General features: G+C 48.4%; 1 protein-coding gene across 6 annotated transcripts in view; it reads left to right on the plus strand.

The window, feature by feature from the left end:
- Sipa1l3 (signal induced proliferation associated 1 like 3) overlaps positions 1-24,013 on the plus strand; it is a 223,067-nt gene that overhangs the window by 144,227 nt on the left and 54,827 nt on the right. For all 6 annotated transcript variants that reach the window (XM_047530128.1, XM_047530134.1, XM_047530130.1 and 3 more), the window contains 6 exons: positions 588-776; positions 1,608-1,782; positions 4,362-4,465; positions 5,985-6,142; positions 13,125-13,701; positions 22,250-22,524. In XM_047530128.1, coding sequence (XP_047386084.1) covers positions 588-776; positions 1,608-1,782; positions 4,362-4,465; positions 5,985-6,142; positions 13,125-13,701; positions 22,250-22,524 — 1,478 coding nt within the window. The remainder of the gene's footprint in view (positions 1-587; positions 777-1,607; positions 1,783-4,361; positions 4,466-5,984; positions 6,143-13,124; positions 13,702-22,249; positions 22,525-24,013) is intronic.

Consider the following 24,013-nt stretch of genomic DNA (forward strand, 5'->3'; position numbering starts at 1 on the left):
ACCCATCTCCCCCACTCAGCTGTCAGCACCACAGGACGGGTCTTAGCTCATTCCCAATACTTGGAATAGGACTGGCACCCAGGAGGCAGCATGTGGCATGTGTAGGACAGGAAGGCACATGGTATTTCATTTAGCGTTCCAACAACCTTTCAGGTTGATAATACTATCGCTGTGCCCATTTTTGTACCACAGACAAGGACATTGAGCCTCAGGGATCTGAATTCACTTGGTCAAGATCACATGGGAAGGAGGCAGCAAGTTCTAGGTCTGGCTCAGACCCAGGACGTGTGATCAGCCATGAGAACTTTTTGGTTTTTTCACAGTACTGGAGCTATATCCCTACCCACAAGCCCGCCACGCTTTTTTTTTTTTTTTTTTTTTTTTAAGGTAGGGTTTCACTGAGTTGCCTGAGCGGGCCTTAAATTTGCATTCCTCCTGCCTTAGCCTGCCAAGTACCTGGGATTGCAGGCATGTGCCACCCTATCCAGCTTCCTTCAGACTTCTTAATCTCCTGCACATGCCTCTTGTCCTCTCAAGGCCTCAAAGGTTCTCAAACCTCCTGACCTTCCCTCCTCTTCCTTGAGTAGCTCATCACTCTGCGGGGCTCCATCCTGGAGGATGCAACCCCCACAGCCACCAAGCATGGGACTGGGCGGGGCCTGCCCCTGAAGGATGCGCTGGAGTACGTCATCCCAGAGCTCAACATCCACTGCCTGCGACTGGCTCTCAACACTCCCAAGGTGACGGAGCAACTGCTGAAGCTCGATGAGCAAGGGGTGAGCAGGGCTCGGGCAGGGCTGCTGAGCTGGGGATGCCTGCAGCCCCACTCCCTGTACTCTTTTCATCTCATTTATTTATTTATTTTTTTTGGCAAGTAACAAACCCCACTTGATTTAGTTTCAGCAACAGAACAATCTGTTAGAGCAGCCTCCTAGAAGGGAGACAACCACCAGGAAGTTGGTGGGTGCATGTGAGTGAGTGTGTGTGTGTGCGCGCCCACGCGCACATGTGCATGCATGTTATGCACACTGGAATATGAGAGCGGGAGAGAGAAGGTGAAAGAGAAAACCATGTCTGCACACTGGCTTCTGGTGTTTCTCTGGCCTCTTCCATCACTACCAGCATTGCTCTTGGATTTACAGTCATATGCAGACCCCAGCTAGCGGAGTCTCAGTGCTGTAGAGTCACTGATTAGCACCTGTATAAATCAGGTGCAGAGTCCATAGTTCAGGGACCAGGAGAATCAGGGATACTAGAAACAAGCATGGTTAGTAGGGGCCATCTCTACCAAAAAAGCGTGGACCTTAAGCCTGGAGCCCCCAGATTTTGCAACCATCTCTACCTTAAGAGTGGCATCACCAGCCACCCTCCGTCCCCAGTAGAGAGAGCAGGTGGCACAGACACCTTCCTACACTTTTCTGGAAAGGGTGTGTGGAGAGGGACAGCTGGGTTCTGCCCCCACGTCTTTTTCCTTCCTCCCAGGCCATGGCTGAGTTCCCAGGTGGTCGTAGCAGCTCCTGGGCTCAGCACCTCAGAACCGCCTCTTGTTCCACTCCCTTCACCTGCTTGGCCAGGCCAGTTCCATACAGCTGCTCTTGCCTCCACAGCTGTGCCGGAAGCACAAGGTGGGCATCCTGTACTGCAAGGCTGGCCAGAGCTCTGAGGAGGAAATGTACAACAACGAGGAGGCCGGCCCGGCCTTCGAGGAGTTCCTTGCCCTCCTGGGCGAGAAGGTCTGCCTGAAGGGCTTCAACAAGTACGCCGCCCAGCTGGATGTTAAGAGTAAGTGACGGCCACCTCGATCCGATGGGAAGGACACAGGGTATGGGACCTCTCAGGTGCCACTGATGTGAGCGTAAATAGTGCGACCGTTGGGACGGCAGTGTACTGCATTCTAGCAAAGTTTGAAGACATCCTGCTGTGCAGATTGGCAGTTGCTCTCCACAAGCTCTGTACGTGGGCATCAAGAGCTGTGGGCCCTGGAAAGCTACTGGCATGCCCTGCGGAATCCTAGGAGAGACACACAGCAGAGCCGTACTGGCCTGGAGGAGGGCCAGTCGCCTGCTGCGTGTTGCATGTAGACAGCAGATCTCAGGAGAGCAGGTACCAGAGGATGCCTTTCACGTGCTAGCTAGTTAAAAAGCATAACAGCATATTGTTTGGGAATTTGTTCTTTTAAATAGCAGAACCCCAAGGAAACACAAGGGAATGATAGATGCCACATTCAAGCCAGTGGACACCTCTGCAAGGATCAGGTGGATATGACTGGAAAACGATGCTCATGGTAGAGGGTTGAGTGCACATGCATATGTGAATGTATCTGATGTGTAGGAATGACATGCTTCATGATGAGTAGTTTGGGAACATGGATGGATGACATTCATGGGTGTGTGCTGCAGGGTGGGCTGTCAGCGGGTTAGTGGCTCAGGTTGGAAGTCAGAAAGCCCCAGATAAGCAGAGCATGGTTGCACATGCCTGTAATCCCAGTGGTTTGGGAGGCTGAGGCAGAAGGATCGCAAATTCAAAGCCAGCAGCAACAATTTAGCAAGGCCCTAAGCAACTTAGGAAGACTGTCTCAAAATAAAAAGGGCTGGGAATGTGACTCAGTGGTTAAACACCCCTGGGTTCAATCCCCAGTACCAAAAAGAAAGAAAGGAAGAAAGAAAAAGCCCCAGGATGACTGAGTCACTCCTTCCTCCCCACACCTCCCAAGCCTCAGTTTGCTCAATTGGAAAATGGAGGTCCAGGTCAGGAAATGAATCTGGGAGAGCCAAATAACATATCAGGCAGCACATGTGGCTGTCATCATCATCTTTACCCGCACCAAAGGAGGCAGTAGGAAGAATAAGCATACTCTTGTGTCATTTGCTGGCTTTGTGATCTTCAGACAGTTGGCTTTGCTTCTGTGCCTCTGTTTCCTCATCTGCAGAGCAAGAGTAAGAGTTGCACTTACCTTACAGGCTTGGTGAGGGGGAAATGTGACAAGCAGATGTTCTCAGAGAGCCCCAGGAAGCATATGCCCCAGGGCAGAGTCTCCCCCATTAAAGGCAGGGGTGCCCCTAACTTGAAGAGCCACTTGGAAGTTGCCTGGCTCTGGTCTTGGTCAGCTGTGACTTTGGTGTCCCCATCCGACCTCAAGAGGCAGCATGGGATACTGTTTTAAAAAAATTCACCCAGCTGGAGACCTGGCGATGGCAAACACCTGTAATACCAGCAACCAAGACAAGAGGATTGAAAATTCAAGGCCAGCTTCAACAACTTATCTCAAAAAATGGGGGAGGCAGTGTTGGGAATATGGCTGAGTTGTAGAGTGTTCCTGAGTTCAATCCTCAGAACAAAAAATGGAAAGGAAAAAAAAGCAAATAGATCTAGAGGGACTGGGGGTATACAACTCAGTACTAGAATGCTTGTCTGCATGCACAAGCCCTGAGTTCCATCCCCAGCACTGTGGGGGGAAAAACAGTGTGCCAGGCATGGTTGCTCAGGCCTGTAGTCTCAACTACCGGGGAGGCTGGGATGGGAGGCTCCCTTGAGTGCCAGGAATTCAAGACCACCTGGGCAACACAGTAAGACCCCATCTCAAAAAAAGAATCAGATCTGGAGTCAGCTAACCTGAATTCTGATCCAGACTCCACCACTCATTGCAGTGTGACCTCTTTGTGCCTCAGTTTCCCCCTGTGAAACATGGGGTCAATAACCAGGTATGCCTCTCCCCAATCATAACCCCCCTCCTATTAGAGATAACCAGTATCCTGACTCACGTGATAATCATTTCTTGCTTTCCTTAGCTTTGCTGCTTTTGTATGCATCCCTAAACAGTATAACTTGTCTGGCCTGCTTTTGCATGGAACATGAACAGAATCATAGTGTGTGTTCCTTTGTGTCTGGTGTTTTTCACTCAATCTTATACTCATAGGATTCACCCATGTTGCACCTGTGCCTTGTTCTTTTTCCTGGCTGTATATTTTTCCACAGTATAAATATACCACAGAGTGCTGATCCATTCTTTTGACTGATGTTTGAAAATTTTTGTACCTGAAGCACTGGGCTATCAATTAAACCTACCATCAGGTTTAAAAGATGTTGCTAAAATGTTTCCCAGTATGGTTGCACCAGTTTAACCTGCCACACCAAGGGTTCCAGTTTGTCCACATCCTCACCAACCCTTGGTACTGTCAGACTTTTTAATTTCTATCAGCCTGGTGGGTGTATAGCGGGAGGTTTCCTTTTTATCTCAATTTATTTTAAAGAGTGGATTTAAGTAAAAGCATCAAGTTAAAAACTAGCACAGATGGTATGTGGGATATGGCAAAAACCCAGAGGCTTTGGAAATGTGGTACTAACTCATGTTTCTGTCCCAGCTGATTCCACGGGAACCCACTCCCTCTACACAACGTACCAGGACTACGAGATCATGTTCCACGTCTCTACCCTGCTCCCTTACACCCCCAACAACAGGCAGCAGGTCGGTATTTCCATTTGGCGCTCAGTTGGGCTCAGGGCATTCTCCCTGCCTGGCACTGTTGGCTGACTGTCCACCCAGCATTGTCTCTCCTAGGGCCATCCTGAGGATCAGAGGAAGGCCCTTGGCCTCAGAGACTCTCAGTCTCATGGCCACTTCATGTGGGAGTTAGCAGCTAAGCCAGGTGTGATGTCTGATTGACACCGGTTCTTCTGTCCCTTGGCCACCCTGCCTGCCTCTCCCTACACTAACTCCCTTAAGGGTCTCTTAAGTCATCACTGGTCTTATGAGAAAGAAGAGCAAATTACCATTATTTTAACTGCAAACTCAAACCAAACTGGCAATAGAACAAAAAAGGGGACTTACTGGGTTATGTAACTCAGGGAGGGGGCTGACTTCAGGTATTGCTGGGTCCAGGGGCTCGGGCAATCTTAGGAATCCTCTCCATTTCTCACCCCTGCTTTTCTTTTAGTAACTTCCTTCATAGGTTTTCATAAGTAGTGGCAAAGATGCCCCCTAACAACCCTAGCTCACACCCTGCCAGCTTAGCCACGCCACAGGAAAGAGACTTGTTCCTTCCGGTTGTCCCTGGAACGTTTCAGGGCTGAATCTTGCTAAACCGTTCACATGCCCAGGCTCTGGGCCTGGGATAGGGATGGAATCAGCCAACTAGCCAAGCCTGAGCTGCCCATCTAGAGGCTGAGTGGGGTCTGCCCAACTTGAGACAGGGACGGAGAACAGGTGAGGGCTTCCCAGAGGGGACGGAAGGTGGGCACCCACAGCAGACACCCACTGCCAAAAGGCCACTGGTGCTGCTGCCAGCTCCTCTCCTGGACACACCACATGGACTGGGCCTGCGGAGCAAATTCTCAGTTTCTAATGAACAGAAGCCCACAGAGTGCTGAGGATTTAGGAAGTGTTTATTTTTTACCTGTTGGTACAAGTGACATTGTAGGTTTCCCAGGCCAAAAGTGGTCGCATGTCATTGACCGTGAGTTTACCCTAACTGTAAAGAACATTGATCTTGGAATTAGACCTTATTTTGGTCTTCGCCACTTAGAGTTGTGTGTGACCTCAGTAAGAGCTTTCTCCTCTCTGAGCCTTGGTCCCTCCTGTCATATGGGCTGAGTGGTACTGCCATGTCTCATGGTCCTTGAGAAAGGGCCAGCCCATGGGAGGGCACAGGAGGCAGGCAGTGCCAGCTCCCAGGTCATTGGAGACCTAGTGGGAAAAGCTTAGCTTATAGAGTTCAACAGCAGTGGTTGGAATTATGGCTCTTGCTCTCCATCATTGGGTGACGTAGGGTGAGTCACTTAATCTTGTGAGCCTGTTTTCTCATCAGTAAAAGAGGGTGAAAGATGCTCCTCTGAGCAGGGCAGGGATGGGACCTGACTCAGGTACTTGCAGGCTCCCTCTTGCTGCATGTGGGAACTGGCTGTGGGGATGCAGCAGGAACGGGACACAGGACCCTTTGAGCCAACCTGTGACGTTTCCTCTCCCCCTTCTGATACCTGTTTACCAGCTACTGAGGAAGAGGCACATAGGGAACGACATTGTGACGATCATCTTCCAGGAGCCCGGAGCACTACCTTTCACCCCCAAGAACATCCGCTCACACTTTCAGCATGTCTTCATCATCATCCGAGTGCACAACCCCTGTACGGATAATGTCTGCTACAGGTAGGCGCCACCACCCTGCTCCCCGGCACACCGCTGAACTCCAGGGCTAGTCACCAGCAGCAGGCAGCATGCAGAGGGTGGACAGCCTGGCCAGGTCAGCCACCTCCTGTGCAGCTTGGTAACCATCCAGCTGGGGCTCTGTCCACGTTCCCACACCACCAAGAGAAAGGACTCCCGCCAACCAAGGGGTGCGCTCCCCAGTTCTAATCAGGAAACCAGCGGGGATTGTATTTGCCTGGGATCTTTTGTTGCAAGTGACAGAAAACCCACTCAGTCTGGCTGAACACAAAGAGGCAGTTGTGTGTATTGGCTCCAAAAGTGACACGTGGGCACAGCTGGGTGCATTCCACTTCCTGCATGGCACTTGGTTTCTGGCCACTCTCAGTGTAACATCCTACCAGCTGCAAATCTGGCAGAAAGAGCTTTTCTTCTTCAGGAGTGGAGCAGAAGACCCAGGATGGAAGGCCACTGACCTGACTGGAGACAGGTGCCTGTTCTAGAGCAAATGACCAACCAGGCTACAAGAACAGAGGCCCAGGAGCAATGGCCCAGAGGGGAATCTAAGGACAGAAGGATGGGGGCAGGGCAGGCGGACCACCTACAAAGGTGGTTGTCACTCAGGAGATAGAGGGGAAGGTTTTAGTTCACAAATGGAAAGTAACACAGGCCTCAAACCTGCTGTGTCCTTTTTCTGTGTCCTCCTCAGCTACAGCACTCTCAGAGAGTGGGGCCGGAGGGTGGAGCCTTGGTCCTTGGAAACCACCCACTCATTAACCAGGCCCAGACTGTCAGCGTGGCCTGGGAGACTCGGAATGGGATAAGGTGTGCTAGTTGCCCTTTTTTGAGAGTGATTTCAAATTCAAAAGATGGAAAAGGGTGTGCAGATAAAAATCTCCCCAGCTCCCCATCACCTTCACAGAGTCGGCAGGTGGGCCACTGTTTGTCTCCTGATGCTTTAGGCACACCCAGCAAATACATGGAAGTTTCTTTTCCATCTTTTTTTTCTTTTCCACCTTTTAAATACACATGGAAGCATGCTGTTCACACTACTCCCCCCATGTCCTGAATTTTTTTTAACCCAACATCTTTGAGCTCTTTCCATACCAGTAAAGTGCGTCTCATTCTTTATGACTGCTGAACATTTCCATCATATGGATGCTTGACGTTCTCCTGCTGTCCTCCATTGATGGGCACTGGGGTTACTTCCTGACACCTGAAGTTGTTTCTTCTCCTGTTGCACCTGTGACCACGTGTATAGCTGCAGGACAAACTAAAATGGAAGTGTCAGGTCAAGGGTCTGTGCACGTGTGCACTGGTAGTCTTGGTGCAATCACCAGAATTTACCAGTTTCTTCTGTCAGCTGGGTGTCTGGGAGGAGGCAGGTGGGGCATGCCAGTGTGTGTTGCTCGCCAGTGAGAACTATGTGCCAGATGAGCCAACACGCTGCATGGCAGGGCCTCTGTACTAGAACATCCCAGGCTTAAAATTTCCTCCCCCACTGTCCATTTGTTCCTGGGACACAGCAACAGCTGCAGAGCACCAGCTCCTTCTGCTCTGCGTGTGGCTCAGTCAGGTAGATGATGGCAGGGTTTAAAGGTACATTGTTGCTAGTTAGCTGAAAGGTGACCCTGGGGAGGGCTGATGGGAGAAGGCCATGCACACAGGAGGAGGCAGCCTCCTTGTGCATCAGAAGTGTGACTAGCTTGCCCTGGTGGCCCTTCTCCCCTTCCTCCCTACTCTGCCCTCCCTTCTTCCTAGCTTCTCCCAGTAGCCTGTCCCCCACCGCCCATGTCTCCAGGCCAGCCTCTGTTTGTCTCCAGGGTGACTTCTATCTGTCACACAAACCTTTCTTGTTGTTTTTTGTTGTTGTTGTTTTTTGTCTTTGTTTTTTTAATTTTAATTTAAAATATTTTTATCAGGGCCTGGGTTGTAGCTCAGGGGTAGAGCATTTGCTTAGCATGCACAAGGTCCTGGAGGCCCTGGGTTCCATCCCCAGCATCATTTAAAAAAAAATAAAATAAAATAAAACTTTTATTATACAGTATTTTAAACATTCTGAAAAATGCAGAAAATAATATACCAGGCCACCACATTTAACAGATGTTAGCATTTTGCCTTAATCTGTTTCATCTATCTTTTCTTTATTTTTAAAGAAAGAAGCTGTTAGAGATATGACCAAAGTTGCCCCTCTCGGAGCCTGTGTCTCCCCTGTGGGAGGGAACCAGGACACCCTTGACCTACCCTCTTGACCTACCCTCTGGCCTCCTGCCTTAGTTAATTCCTGGTTGTCCTTCAAGACTGCACTATACATGCCTCTGACACCTCCAGCAGTCGCTGCCCACTCTGTGTGCTCTTGCCAGACGTGTTTCTGCAACAGCACTTGGCACAGCATAAAAACAACTGATGTGGCTCCTGCCTCCCTCCAAAATAACCCAGTGTCCTATTTACCTTCCTGTATCTATCATGACATGGTGCTTAGCACACAATAGACACTGAAGGGCTGGCTAGACTAATGCCTGACTCCATCACTGAGATGTCTGGGCTCAGTGGCATAAACTTGTGATCTTAGCTACTAGGGAAGCTAAGGCAGGAGGATTACTAGTTCGAGGCCAGCCTCAACAACTTAGTGAGTCTCTAAGCAACTTAGTGAGACCCTGTCTCAACATTAAATAAAAGGGTTGGGGATGTGGCTCAGTAGCTGAGCACCCCTGGGTTCAATTCCCAATACAAAGAAAAATATATGGCGAAGGTTCTAGAAATACTTGCTGAGCTGCAGGGATCAGGCAGCCTGGTGGTCCCACTGTCTCCTGATCATGTGATGAGTTGTCATCCTTTCACATTTCAAGTGTGCTCTTGCTGAAGGGCACTTAAGCTTCTTGGCTGTGGATTATAAAAAGCCCTGTACCTCTGCAGGAGAGCAAGGGCCAGCTGTTCTGACCATCCAGAAACCTTCAACAGTTGCAATTTCACTATTCTTAAAATCATGAATCAGGACTGTGAGAAAAAACAAAATTTGTCACTAAGTAGCCAAGTGCTGAATGAAGCTGCAAAGCTCTTCCCATCTGTGAAGCACAATTAGACCACACCAGGGATTAGACACAAGGGATTGGTGGGGTCATCTCATTCATCCCTGACCTGGGGGAAAGTCCATGCCCCCAAGAGTTCCCACAGAGGAAGCTTGCCTGGCTTGCGTGGCCTTTGAAGAAGGGGTGCCTCAGGAAATGCCATTTTCAGGAAATTTTTTTTTTTTTTTTTTTTTTTTTTTTTTTTTTTTTTGGGTGCTGGGGATCGAACCCAGGGCCTTGTGCTTACAAGGCAAGCACTCTACCGACTGAGCTATCTCCCCAGCCCCTTCAGGAAATGTTGAACCTGCACCCCTCTACGTTGTCAGACACCTATTTCTTTTCTGTTTGTACAAGTCTCAGTCGTTACATTACTATCAAGCACCTGTGCTGGTGCTGGTTAATACGCTAAGCCTAGAGTGGTACCTGCCCATGCGACACTCCTGGAGTACAAAGGTACACCAGTGAACAGTGGCGGTAGAGATGGGCTGGGGAGATAGCTCAGTTGGTAGAGTGTTTGCCTTGTAAGCACTAAGGCCCTGGGTTCAGATCCCCAGCACCGCAAAAAAAAAAAAAAAAAAAAAAAAAAAAAAAACGGAAAAGAAACAGTGGAGGTAGAGAGCCAGGGATTTGGCTAATCAGCCAGGTCAAGCAGCAGCAATTGTGCAATCTCTCACTCTCGCTCAGGCACTCTGCTGTGTGTGTGTGTGTGTGTGTGTGTCTTTTTTTTTTTTTTTTTTTCCTTTCGGTGCTGGAGATCAGTCCCAGGGCCTTTCACTTGCCAGACAAGTGCTCTGACACTGAGCTATACCCCCAGCTCTTTTTTATTTTGAGACAAGCTCTCCCTAAGAACTTGGGATTGACCTGCCTCAGCCTCCTGAGACACTGGGGTTACAGGTGTGCACCATCACACTCAGCTCTGAGTTGCGTCTTTGCAGGCCTCCTGCACTTGTTCTGTTCTGTGTGGGGCAGGCACAGTGATCTTTGCAGGTCTCCAATCTGTTGTCACAATTGACCAGCCCCCAAATCCATCAGGGATCCTGCAAGAAGCAGAGGTACTCCCTGCCCTCCCCCCACCTTCAGGGATTTAAGTGAAAGAAGATAATGAATAGATTAACTGAAATGTGCGTGGGTTAAGGGAATCGCTATGGGAAGGTGAAGCTTTCTGGAACTAGCAACAGCAGGGAGCCATTACCCCGCCTCACAGGCTTGATGAAGTTTCTGGAAGCTGATGAGAGCTATGGCTGTGGGACAGGATCCTTTGTGTAAGGGACCAAGTACCAAAGCCCCTGCCACTATCAAAGCCCAGCAGGGAGGGAAGAAGGAAATACAGTTGTGCAATGCTTTACAGCTGGGATACATTCTGAGAAACATGTCATTGATTGATTTCTCATGCAGATGTCATAGGATGTCTTACACAAACTGGGGTGGCCATGATGTCACAGGCAATATCATCTTTTTTTTTCTTTTTTTTCTTTTTTTTTTTGGCATTCCCTCTACTTTTTTATTGGTGCATTATAATTATAGTTTGTTGTGCAATATTTGTACATGTGCATAGCTAGGCAATAAAATTTTATAGGGTTGCAATCATGTGTGGCCCTCATTGCCCCAGATGTCATTACATGGTGTGTGGCTATACTCCAACCACTCCTCCCTCCTTCCTGTCTCCCACATTGGCCAAACTCAGTTAGAAACCAGAGGTCAGAGGAAACCAGGAGATGCACACTTAAAGATCTTCTTTCCAGAGGAGGGCAGATGGAAAGTGGTACATGCCACCAACGCCCTGTGTGGTCTGGCCCCTGGTGACCTTCCCAGCCTCCTGCTCCTTGCCATCTGGGCTCTGACCCCCTGGGCTCATTCCATCCTTTATGTGTCCTTTCCTACCACTTCTGCAGTGCATGCCGTGCCCTCTGTTGGCAGTGCCCTCTGCTGGCAGTGCCCTCCTCCAGCCCTACTCAACCCTTAGATTCCGGCTTGTCATCTTCTCAGAAAAGCCCTCCCAGAATTCCCCCCTGTCCAAATCAGGTCCTTCCATTTTATCGTGATAAACTTCCTTTGTAAAAGTTCATGTATATATTTGGTTAGTATGTTTCTCTTCCTAAATTTAAAACTCTGGGAAGGCAGGGACCACTGTATCCCCAGCACCCAGGAGAGGGGTATCCAGAAAGTACTTGTCAGACAAATGGATGCTGACGTTTGGAAATTGCCTACCCAAAGACCACTGAGTATTAACTCCATTTAGTCATTAGTCATTTAGTCATTAGAATGTCACATCCAAGATATTCATCAAATCTTAAACTTGGGCTGGGGTTGTAGCTCAGTGGTAGAGTGCTTGCCTAGCACGTGTGAGGCACTAGGTTCAATCCTCAGTACTACATAGAAATAAATAAATAAAGGTATTGTGCTCTTTAAAAAAAAAAAGAATCTCTAATCTTGCCTGAGCAAATCTCTCTTTGCTCCCAGCTGAGGGCCACTTCTGCTTGGAACCTTTGGTGGGTAGGGAGCCTGGCTGGTCCCTGTTTCTCCATAGCATCCTTCATCCTCTGCCAACCCCGCACCCTTGAGGTCTTACAGGCAGAAGGCAGACCACAGTCTCTTCCTCACAGCTTGGTGGCCCCTACGTAGGGTGGGACTGAGGAGAGAGTGGGGTTCACCACCCAGCCTTCCCCCCAGGTTTCCTCCCCGTCCCTGTGGTTTACAGAGTGGATGATGGGGATCTAAAGTTTTGGTGAACAGGTTTTCTTTTCTTTTCTCTCTCTTTTTTTAAAAATATCTTTTTTACGTGTAGATGGACACAATGTGTTTACTTAATTTATTTTTATGTGGTGCTAGGGATGAGACCCAGTGCTTCACACGTGCTAGGCAAACGCTCCACCACTGAGCTCTACCCCAGCCCACTGGCGAACAGGTTTTTAGATCATTTCCTATGTTGCTCTCTGACTTCTGTCACAATGGCATCTCCATCAGGACTGAAGAGGAGGTCCAGGATTGTGGCCCAATGGTAGAGCGTGTGCTTAGCATGCATGATGCCCGAGGTTCCATCCCAGCAACCCCCAGAAAAAAAAACACTGAAGAAGAGTGCCATTCTAACTTCCTGTTACAGTTAATTTTCAAAATAACCTTTGTTGAGATGATTTGTGAATTATACTAGTGTGACACAAGTGTTTAAAAGAACTAAATCACATAAATGCTTCATAACGGTCAGCTGTTCTCCAGTGAGGCTGGGTACCCACCCGCCTGGAACTCGGCAGCTCCAGCGTGAGCAGTTGTTTTTGGCTCATGCACATGCTGGTCAATTTGGATCTGATGGTACTTGGCTCCAGGTCTGCCCCAGGTTTTCCTCATCCTTCTGGGGCCTGTGCATCCCATGGGATGGCAGGAGCACAGGACTATAGCCTCTCCCACCACCAAACACACACACACACACACATACAAACACACAAACAGTTCAAACCTTTCTTGACCAAATCAGGTCACATGACAAGGCCCAGGATGGTGGCGGGGTAGGCATTTCCCTCTTAAAAAGGTGGGAGAGGATGGAAACAATTTTATTCCAAACTGCAGTCTAGTCTACCATACAGCTTATCTGTATGTAAAACAAAAATAACAACTTGAATAATATTTGTGAAACCATCCTTCCATCTTGGTATACTGTATCAAAAGGAAAAATGTATGTATAGGCCCTAAGACATTTCTTTAAGTTTCTAAATTATTATTTAGGTATTGACTTCTGTTCGTAAGAGGGAAACTCCTGGGTTGGGGTGAGTTCTGTCCCCCACACTGGGGAAAAAAAAAAAAAAAGTGGGGAAAAGGAAACTTCTTTTTTTTTTTTTTTTTTTTAACTTTTTAGCATATATTTTCTTTCTCAAGAGAATCTTAGTGCTTTTCTTTCCACATCTAAATGATTTCTCCCTCCTCAGCATGGCTGTGACCCGATCCAAAGATGCTCCTCCTTTCGGCCCCCCCATTCCTAGTGGAACCACATTCCGCAAATCTGATGTTTTCAGAGACTTCTTGCTGGCCAAGGTGATTAATGCTGAGAATGCTGCACACAAGTCTGACAAGTTCCACACCATGGCCACCAGGACCCGCCAGGAGTACCTTAAGGACCTGGCTGAAAACTGTGTCTCCAACACACCCATTGACTCTACTGGCAAGTTCAACCTCATTTCTCTGACCTCCAAGAAGAAGGAAAAGACGAAGGCTCGGGCAGGTGCAGAGCAGCACAGTGCAGGGGCTATTGCCTGGCGGGTGGCAGCTCAGGACTTTGCCCAGGGGGTGGAAATCGACTGCATTTTGGGAATTTCCAATGAGTTTGTGGTGCTTCTGGACCTTCGCACCAAGGAGGTGGTGTTCAACTGCTACTGTGGGGATGTCATTGGCTGGACCCCGGACTCCTCAACACTGAAAATCTTTTATGGCCGAGGGGACCACATCTTCCTACAGTCCACAGAGGGCTCTGTGGAAGACATAAGGGAAATTGTCCAGAGACTGAAGGTAAGAGCTGAGCAGTGGCGCAGTGGGTCATGTGGTTGGCAGAGGCCTTGGGAACCACTGACGTACTTCCCCTCTCCCAGTCACCTGGGCTGAGACATGAATCAGTCCTGGGAGAACCAGAATTGTCACGTACTCACTGTAGATCTGGTGGGTCCTGCAGCCCAGGTTCTTCCTGGGGAAGGTTTGGGCCTGGGATCTGAGGCTTTCCATGCCATACCCTTGGAATAACGAAAGACATACTCATTAAACCCTAAGAGTTATGGAAAATACAAGTTTAAGCTTATGTCAGAAATGCAAGCGGGGCTGTGGGTGTAGCTCTGGTAGAGTGCCTGACCAGTGTATGTGGGGCCCTGGGTTTCATCCCCAAGCACTGTCAAAAAAAGAAAAGCTAGAGGTCTTCCTCTTGCACTCCTGGTGGGCAGCTTAGACTCAGACCACCAGCCTAACCAAGAGTGGCAATGAGTGAGTGTTTAGTTGGTAGTGGCTGCCTGAAGCATTGTTCTAAGAGGTATTCAGGACACTCCTGCACTCCACAGGAGAGTCTGCTGTGGATCACACGGCAATTGCCCCTGTTAGAGGTGTAGCAGAGTGGCGAGTCGGGCATGCTAGGCCGTGAGGCAGTGTGCACAGCAGTGAGGAGCACAGGTTCTAGAGTTAGAACCAGGCTCCAGCCCTGGCATTGCCACTTTTCCAGCAGTGTGATCTCCAGCCAAGTTACTTAACCCATATGTGACTCAGTTTCCCCAACTGAAAAATGGATCTGAGAATCACCTATATGCAAGTTTTTGGAAATCGGATGAGCTGTTGCCCAGACAAACTTGCCTGACTTAGTGGAAAGGTACTTCCCAGTGCCAACGTGACTGGTGGCTGTCCTTGCCCTTCTAGGCCTTTGCATTCTCATTAAGTTCAGGTGACTGATGAAACCCTGCTCACAGCTTCCCTGACCTCACAGTTCATGCTGCTTCATAGAACAATAATGTCTAGTGTTTAGATTTCCCTGTTAGGAGGTGAGGTCTAGGCACTGAGGCCCCTGTCTATTTGCCCACTTGTTGGTCTCACATGCTTAAACCAGGACTGGCACGTAGTAGGTGTTCAGTAAGCACAGAGTAGTGGTTGGTCAACTGAAGGAGTTTTTTGAACCCTTAACTCTGTACTAAGTGTGTTCTACATGCACACGTCACATAATCTTGACACACTCCAGCTGTAGGTCCTGTTTTTGTCCCCACTTGGTAGATGTGGAAAGGAGGCCCCGGGAGGTATAGATACATGTGTGAGCCTCTACCGCCAGTAGGTGGCACAACTGGAATCTGAATCCAGGTCTTTCTGCCTCTAAAACCTACTTGTGCACAAATTCAAGGCTGGTCTCTGCTTCCTCGGTGTCTCCACCGGCCCAAGAACCCCCGAAATAGCATGGACAAGAGCAAATTGGTGTTCCTCTCACCCTCTGGGTCTTCCTATTGCAGTAAAGGGCAAGTCCATCCTTCTGTTTGCTGAGGTCAAAATCTTGCCATCAGCCTGGGCTCCTCTGTGACCCGTACCCACACAGCTTCCACCCCAGCTGAGCTGCCATTGTCTCATGGATCACTGAGGTAGTCTCCATGCTGGTCTCTTGCCTCCCATTGGCTTCTGTGTAGTCTATTGTCAATGTGGGTGTCACAGGGATCTGATCATGTCACTTCTGTGCTCCAGACCCTCAGCTCACTTTAGGGAAGAGGCAAAGTTCTTACGCTGGCCCCCAAGGCCCTGTGTGCTCAGCTCCCTGTTGACCTCTCTGACACCCCCATCTCTTTTTGCCCCAGCCACACAGACCTCTGCTCTTTCTCAAGTGTGCTGGGCAAGTGTCCAGCCTCAGGACCTTTGCATTGCCCAAAACATCTCACTGGAACACTCTTTCTTCCATGCCCCCATGGCTTACTCCCTGGCTTCCTACAGGCCTTTGGTTAGGTGTCACTAAGGTCTCATTGTCTAAGATTGCAAACCGCCTTCCCTGACTTGGCCCAGAGTGCATGGCCATTTGCTTCTCCATCCTTTCCACTGTCTGAGACATATTTCTGTATTATCTGTTCAGTGCTGTGTCCTCTGCACCCAGGCCAGCATCTGGTACATGGTAGACAGGAAGATGAGCTACATGCTATATGGATGCATGCTGTTCTGAAAACAGCATTAGGGAGTGTTCATGACGGACCTCTGTGTGTCACACCCTGCTCAGCCCTTTATGTGTCTTTGCCTGTTGCTTTAGTCAGCTTTTTCACCACTGTGACTTAAAGACCCGACCAGAACAACCATAGAGAAGGAAAAGTTTATTTGAGGATTCACAGTTTCATTGACAGTCAGTCCATTGACAGCAGGCTCCATTCCTTGGGGCTCGAGGTGAGGCTGAACATCATGGCAGAAGAGTGTGGCAGAGGGAAGCAGCTCACATGGTGATCAGGAAGCAGAGAGAGACTCCACTCTCCAGATACAAAATATATACCCATAACCACGCCCCCAATGCCCCACGTCCTCCAGCCACACCCCTCCTGCCTCCAGTCACCACTCAGTCAGTCCCCTCAGGAGTTAATTCATTGATTAGGTTAAGGCTATAACCCGATCATTTCTCCTCCAAACCTTCTTGCATTGTCTCACATGTGAGCTTTAGGGAGACACCACATCTAAGCCATAACCCTGTTCTTGCTCACAAACAATAGGCAAGGTAGATACCATTATCCCCACTTCATGGAAGAGGACACTGTGGCCCAGAGAAGTGATTGAACTTGCCCAAAGCAAGTGGAGATCAGGTTTCCTCACCCTTAGATGATTCCTCCTCCCTGGATCCTAACGGCAGCTCACATTTATTGAGCAGGGACCGTGGTAGGCACAGCGCCAGATTCCACTCTGCCCCACGCCCACCCTGTGCCGGCTGTCGTGCAGCCCTTTTGAAGCACATTTCCACAGCCTCCCCCACTCCCAGTCTCAGCACCCAAAACCTGCTGAGGAACCAGTGGGCTGGGAAAAGTGACGGAAGCCCTCCAGGCCCATCTTAAATTCCCATGGCAGTGACTCTCCTGTGTGATGTCCCCGGGGTGGGCTGTCCACATCCTCCCCTGGCAGAGCTGGGATTCAGGTGTGGGCAGTGTGACTGTACCACCCCAGACATTCTGGGCACACTGCATCCCTTCCTCTGTTGATTGCACAGTTCTGTTTTATGCTGAGACACAACAATAGTGACCACAGTGTGCCCAGGCCTGCCTTCACAGGACTCCCACTCAGCACACATTGAACAAGCAATGGCAAATGCTAGAGATTAAAAGGAAGGTGTCGAGAGTATCAGAGGACCCTATCACAGGGACCTAAATCAGACCAGGCGGTCTCAGTCCACAGGTTGGCCACAGCCCCAGACTGCTTGGTTACCAAGCTGCTGCTGCTGTTGTACTGGGAAATTAACCCAGGGGTACTGTACCACTGAGCTACAATCCCAGCCCTTTTCTTTGATGCAGGGTCTCACTAAGGTGCTGAGGCTGGCCTTGAATTTGTGATCCTCCTGCCTTGGCCTCCTGAGGCTCTGATTACAAGTGTGTGCCACCACACCTAGCCCAAGCTAAACAGCTAGAGGATTTCACATGAATCCAATTTTCTGGCTTCTCTTGAAAAATTTGGGGCTCTGGCTACACTAGGCTCACATTTGCAAGGGAAGTGATCAACTGAAGTGGGACAGTGACTGCCTGTTTAGATGGGGCACAGCGTGTCATTTGGCCCTGACTCCCACAGCATGTGTCCCTTGCTGACCTTACCCCCAGGCACCCAAGCTTGTGAACCAGACCAAGGGGAATGCAGAGGGCTGCCCTGAGGTAATGGCTTTTAAACTGAGACTAAAACAATAAATAAGAATTATCCTGATAAAGAACAAGGAGGTTTCCAAATAAATAATTACAATTAGTGCAAGAAATAAAAGAAGCGGAGGGGAGCAGCACAGCAGCAGAGGATAGCGTGTCTCAGCCAAAGGCAAGAGGTCACCCGCAGCTGGCATCACCCTGGGGTTCCTCCTCTGTAAAGTAGGCAGACTAGCTGAACCTCCTCAGAAGTGAGACGTCAGTGACATCAGGTGTAGAGAGGGCCAAACCCAGTGCCTGGCACACAAATCGGCACCCAGAATAAAGAACTTTAACAGGGTCCTGGGGCAGAGCAAGTTGACTTCAGGACCCAGCAGAAGCTTCTTTGAGTTGGTATGTGGGTTGGGTGTCATAAGCTGCTCGCTGTGCCCTGTGACCTTTTAGGAACTTCATAAACACCAGGAATGGCTCTCCTTCATGTGGCTTCCTTGGATTTGTTATTAAAGCAAAGGAGACAGAAGGTTCAGGACAGCAAGCCAAAGCAGCGCTCACTTCCTCATGCAGAAAGACCAGGGCAGCTGCAGTGGGTACTGACAGGCTGGGCTGCTGAAGAAGAGACCCCGCAGCAGGGTGAAGCTCTTCTAGCAAGAGCTCTGGATGGTCAGGCTGGCGGGGCAGCTCAGGAGCTCGCATGCCTTCATCTTCTTATTTTTTTTATTTTTTCCCATATACTAATTTACCGAATGTTTAACCCTGTGAAATATTATTATTGTATCGATGTTACAGATGAGGAAACTGAAGCATAGAAAGTTTAGGCAGCTTGCTTAAGACCCCACAGCTAGGAAGAAAGCAGTCAGGGAATTTCAGTCCAGGAAAGTGCTTCAGAGAGCACCATCGAACAGCCCGCTTTTGGTGGAACAGTCATCGTCACAGAAGTGTTAACAACTGTCACAAATCACTCGTGTCGTCCCGAGTGGTCCCAAACATGAGGTGTTTTTCTGCGTCTTGACTGACTCACATGTTGAAAGGGAACATGCCTTCATCTGTGGCCCCTCCTTTTCCTCATATTGATGGAGAGATGTATTCTTACCTGCACAGTCAATGCCACATCCCCCCGTATCCATGTTCCTCTCTACAGGAAGGGAGAGGACACGAGTGTGGAGGGCAGGCAGTTTTTGTTTTTAATAACCCGAGGCGTGCCAGGTGCACTGGCACAGGCCTGTAGTCCAGCTAGGGATGCCAAGGCAGGAGGATTGCTGGAAGGCAGGAGTTCAGGGCTAACCTGGGCACCCAGTGAGACCCCAACTCAGAAATAAATAACCAACCAACCCAGGATAGGTGTTGTTATTTCAGACCTCTTTGGCCTCTTTGTGTCCCTACCCAGCCACAAGGGAAGCTGAGAAACGCGGTCCTCAGCAAGGTATCCAAGTGACCATCAAAGCTGTTTTCCAGACCAGGAGCAGTGGCACACTCCTGCCATCCTAGTGACTCAGGAGACTGAGACAGGAGGATTGTAACTTCAAGGCCAATCTCACCAATTTAGCAAGACCCTGTCTTAAAACAAAAAACTAGGGCTGGGACTGTGGCTCAGGGGTTTAGCACTTGCCTAGCATGTGTGAGGCACTGGGTTCAATTCTCAGTACCCCATATAAATAATTGAATAAAATAAAAGTCCATCAACAACAACAAAAATAAATTAAAAATTACTGGGAATGTAGTTTAGTGGCGAAGTGCCCCTGAATTCAATCACAGTACCAAAACACACACACAAAAAAAACAAAAACACTATTTTGCTACCAGGAACTGTGCTGCAGACTGGTAATCTCAGCAATTCAGGAGGTTGAGGCAGAAGGATTAGAAGTTCAAGGCCAGCCTGGGCAATTATTTTTTGTTTTGGTTTTTGTTTTGGTACGGGGGATTGAATCCAGAAGCACTTTACCACTAAGCCATGTCACCAGACCTTTTTAGTTTTTATTTTGAGACAGTCTCTCTGAATTGCTTATGGCCTCACTAAGATGCCGAGGCTGGCCTTGAACTTGCGCTCCTTCTGCCTTGGTCTCCCAAGTCATTGGAATTATAGGCATGCACCCCTGCATTCAGCCATCCTGGGCAATTGAGCAAGACCCTGTCTCAAAATTAAAAAGGAGGTAGCTCAGAGGTAGAGTGCTCCTGTGTTCAATCTCAATGCCACAAATAATTTTTTAAAAATTTAAAACTGTTTTGTAGTGGGGTCTTTTTCCCCAAAGGAAGAAGGGAGAGGAGGATAGTAAGTGGCAATTGACAGTCCTGACCACTGGTGTGCCTACCCTCTCTCTGGGCTTCTCTGGAAATTGGGACCTTCTCCATGAACAACTGGGGTTTCTGAGGATTTGGTGTGGCCTAATTAGTCATGGGCATGGACACCAGAAGTTTTTATACCCACAGCCAAACTCTGGACATGGGATGACTGCTTCAAAGATTTAGATAGATCTGGTGACAGCTTTCTCTGTTGAGACATGCAGCAGTCAGCTTTCTTACCAGACTGATTTTACCTTTTAATCATGGAACATTTCAAACATACATGAAAGTAGAGAGAATTGTAAATGAACACCCATCCTAATTACCAGCTCAGCACTTACCTACCTATTTCTTCCTTCCCTCTCTACCCCCTGGTTATTTTGAAGTAGATCTTGGATATCATAATATCTAAAAATGTTCATTTATTTCTAAAAGGTAGACTTTAAAAATAACAACCTTGTCATTATCACACTTTAAAAAATTAATAATTCCTTATTGTCAAGCAGATTGCTTCCCATGAATGGGCTATTAAATTAATTACTGAGTCTTTTGTTTTTTGTTTTTTGTTTTTGTTTTTGTGGTGCTGGGGATTGAACCCAGGGCCTTATGCTTGCAAGGCAAGCACTCTACCAACTGAGCTATATCCCCAGCCCTAATTACTGGGTCTTAATGAACAATTTTAAAGGGAGGATGTCAAGTACATTTGGTCTGCTTTCACAAAGCACCTTAGACTGGATGTATAAATGACAGAAATTTTTTTCTCACACTTCTGGAGGCTGGAAAGTCCCAAGATCAAGTCACTAACAGGTTTGGATTCCGATGAGGGCCATTCTCTTCTACAAATGGCACCTTCTTGGACCTCTTTTATAAGGGCATCTGTATAGCTATTACAGGAAAGAGTAAAATGCATCAAAGTATGGCCTGGGTGTGTTGCTTGGTGGCATGGTGCTCACCTGGCCTCCAAGAGGCTGTAGGTTCTATCCCTAGCACCATGAGTGAAGATAAATACTATTTTGTGAGGCATGGTCATACATAGATCTATTACTTTTCAAATTCTCACTATCCAAATCAGGACCTGAACAGATTTGGTGACATTTTCAGGTGAGTTCATTGCCACCCAGACTCTTCTTACTATCCACACTCAATAATGACCAAGGGATGGGGGTTGTGGCTCAGTGGTAGAGCAATTTGCCTAGCATGAGTGAGGCACTGGGTTTGATTCTCAGACCACATATAAACAAATGAATAAAAATAAAGGTCTATCAACATCTTTAAAAAATTTTTTAAAAGAATGTGACCAAAGATTAAATTTTTTTAATTAATTAACAATTAAAAGAATGTGATCAATTTGGATTGCAAGGGATATTTGTGTCTATGGACGTGTGTGAAAATGTCCGATTATATAGCATATTTGTGACATAGAAGGATCTCCTGGCATGTGAAAGCCAGCAGTCTAATAAAGTACATTAAATAGCCTGATCTCAAGCCAGGCAGTGACTTCTCTTGGGAAATCTGAACTATTACCTGTTCACTTTCCGTAATGTAATTTTAGGAAAGGGCAGGCTGATCTTGATATAATTTGCTTAATAGTGATAGCTTTTCAAGTTCATCTTTTTATATCCCAAGAAAAGGAGGGAACCATTAATGGTGCACTGAGAGCCTCGGGCTCTGTTCAGTAGGTTCCACTGTCTGATGTTCATAGGTGTCACGAGGAATCTCAACTCAGTGAACAGGGAGTAATTGGAGGTGAGGACCTGTGTGGTCTGGCTGGCTCCATTTTGGGGAAGGTCAGAGGAAGAGATGGGGAAGTAGTTTACGCCTTCAAGAGTGATATTCACAAAGTAGAATGTGCTGTGAGCCCCCAGGCTAGAAACGGTCCCAATCTGGCAGGTCTGTTGCTTCTCCCACTTTGGATAGAATCTTTGCATCAGTCAGGGATGTGACACTAGTGGCTTTAAAGAACAAACGTTTATTTCTTGCTCATACTACATGTCCATCCAGGACTTGGCTGGGAGCTTGCTCCACTTTGTTCTGACAGTGGGACCCCAGCTTCCAGAGAGCCACTACTATCTAGAATCTTAACTGGTCTCTGTTGCAGAAGTAAAAGATGCGCAGAGGCTCACACTGGAAATTAAATGCCCCACCCCAGAGCACATGTCCATTCTACCCACAGCCCACCCACCTGTCCACAGTGGCCAAGAGGTATGGTCTCACCATACATGAAGGAGAGAGGTGGGGACATTTGGTGAACACAGCACAAGACTGCGGTGTCTGTGGGGTAGTAAGCCACAGAGAAGCACATCCACATTTCCTTCCAGAAACCAGGCACTGGCTGGGAGGATGCTCACCCTCCTGGTACCCTGGCGTCACCTGGGAGGGTAGATGGTAGCCAACCGGCCTTTCATCTTAAAGGGGGAATATGACTCAAACTTCTGAGACTCAGTCCTGCCTATCACCCACAGGTGATGACCAACGGCTGGGAGACTGTGGACATGACCCTGCGGCGGAATGGGCTTGGGCAGCTGGGCTTCCATGTGAAGTACGATGGGACAGTGGCCGAGGTGGAGGACTATGGGTTTGCCTGGCAGGCCGGCCTCCGGCAAGGCAGCCGGCTAGTAGAGATCTGCAAGGTGGCCGTGGTCACACTGACCCACGACCAGATGATTGACCTGCTGCGTACCTCCGTCACTGTGAAGGTTGTCATTATCCCACCTTTTGAGGACGGCACACCCCGAAGGTAAGGACAACTCCCAGAGGACTAGCACAAGGCCCAACCCTTCAGCAGAGAGGAGTAGACAAGCCCTGACTCCTCAGGAAATGGCAGTGGTGGCGGGCGGGTGGCATGCCCATTGTTAGTTTACATTCTTCGTGTTTCATCACATGTATCTCTGGAGCAGCCTCGGGAGGTAGGTGCCTTATTAACTGCATTTTCTAAATGAAGCACACAGTGTGAAAAGCAGCTTGACCAAGGGCATGCTGCACTTCTTTCATTTACTCAGCACTTGTTTATTGAGCCCCTACTATGTGCAAGCTCCATTCACAGTACCCCAGATGCAGGGGTGGACACTGTAAAGCGCCCGCTTCTGTGGAGTCTGTGTCCTACAGGGAAAGGCAAGCAATCAAGAAGTAGACGTGTGGGCTGGGGCTGTAGCTCAGTGTAGAGCGCTTGCCTAGCACGTGTGAGGCACTGGGTTCGATTCTCAGCACCACATATAAATTAATTAATTAAAGATGATTCGTCAACTAAAATAACATTTTTTAAAAAGAAGTAAATGTATGATATAGGATCTGGTAGCAGCCAGTTTTAAGAAAGAAAATGGTCAACAGAAGAGCTACAGCAGAGCTGTTTAGCAGTGCTGTTTACAGTGGGCATTGTGATAGGCTCCATGGCATTGGCAGCCATCAGGTGGTTTCCTGGGAACTAACCAGGGCAGAGTCTCCCATGTATGCATGGTGTGGCACATGCCTGGTGCACAGGGAGGACCGTGTGGCTAGAGCAGAGTGAGCCAGGGCTAGAGCTGGGAGAAAGGCAGATTGTGTGGGGCTCATAGGCCCCTGCATCCCCTTGGGTTTTATTCTCAGCTCAATGGGAAGTTGGAGGAGGGTTTGTTTCTCTCATTTTGTTTTGTTTTGTTTTGCAGTGCTGCAATTGAACCAGGGATGCTTTAACACTGAGCTATATCCCCAGCCCTTAATTTTGTGTTTTGAGACAGGGTCTTGCTAAGTTGCTCGGGGTCTTGTTAATTTGCCCAGGCTGGCCTCAAACTTGTTATCCCCCTGCCTCAGCCTCCCGAGTCACTGGAATTACAGGCATGCACCTACTGGATTGAACCCAAGACTTTGCACATGGTAGGCAAGCACTCTACCACTAAGCTTTATCCCCAGCCCTCATTTTTTAATGAAACATTTAAAATGTAATAAAAGCCAGGTGTGGTGGCGCACACCTGTAATCCCAGTGGCCGGGGAGGGTAAGGCAGGAGGGTCTTAAAGTTCAAAGCCAGTGTCAGCAAAAGTGAGGTGCTAAGCCACTCGGAGAGACCCTATCTCTGAATAAAATATTAGGTATTATAAGTAATCTAGAGATGATTTAAAGTATAGAAGTAGGGACTGGAGATGTAATTAATTTAGCATGCACAAAGCCTACATTCAGTCCTCAGTGCACACGTGTACAGACACACAAAAACATATCTATAGATGTATATAGACAGATTAGATACAAGTACTGT

Source organism: Sciurus carolinensis, chromosome 16 (genome assembly GCF_902686445.1).
Source record: "Sciurus carolinensis chromosome 16, mSciCar1.2, whole genome shotgun sequence".
In the NCBI taxonomy this organism is placed as follows: Eukaryota; Metazoa; Chordata; class Mammalia; order Rodentia; family Sciuridae; genus Sciurus; species Sciurus carolinensis.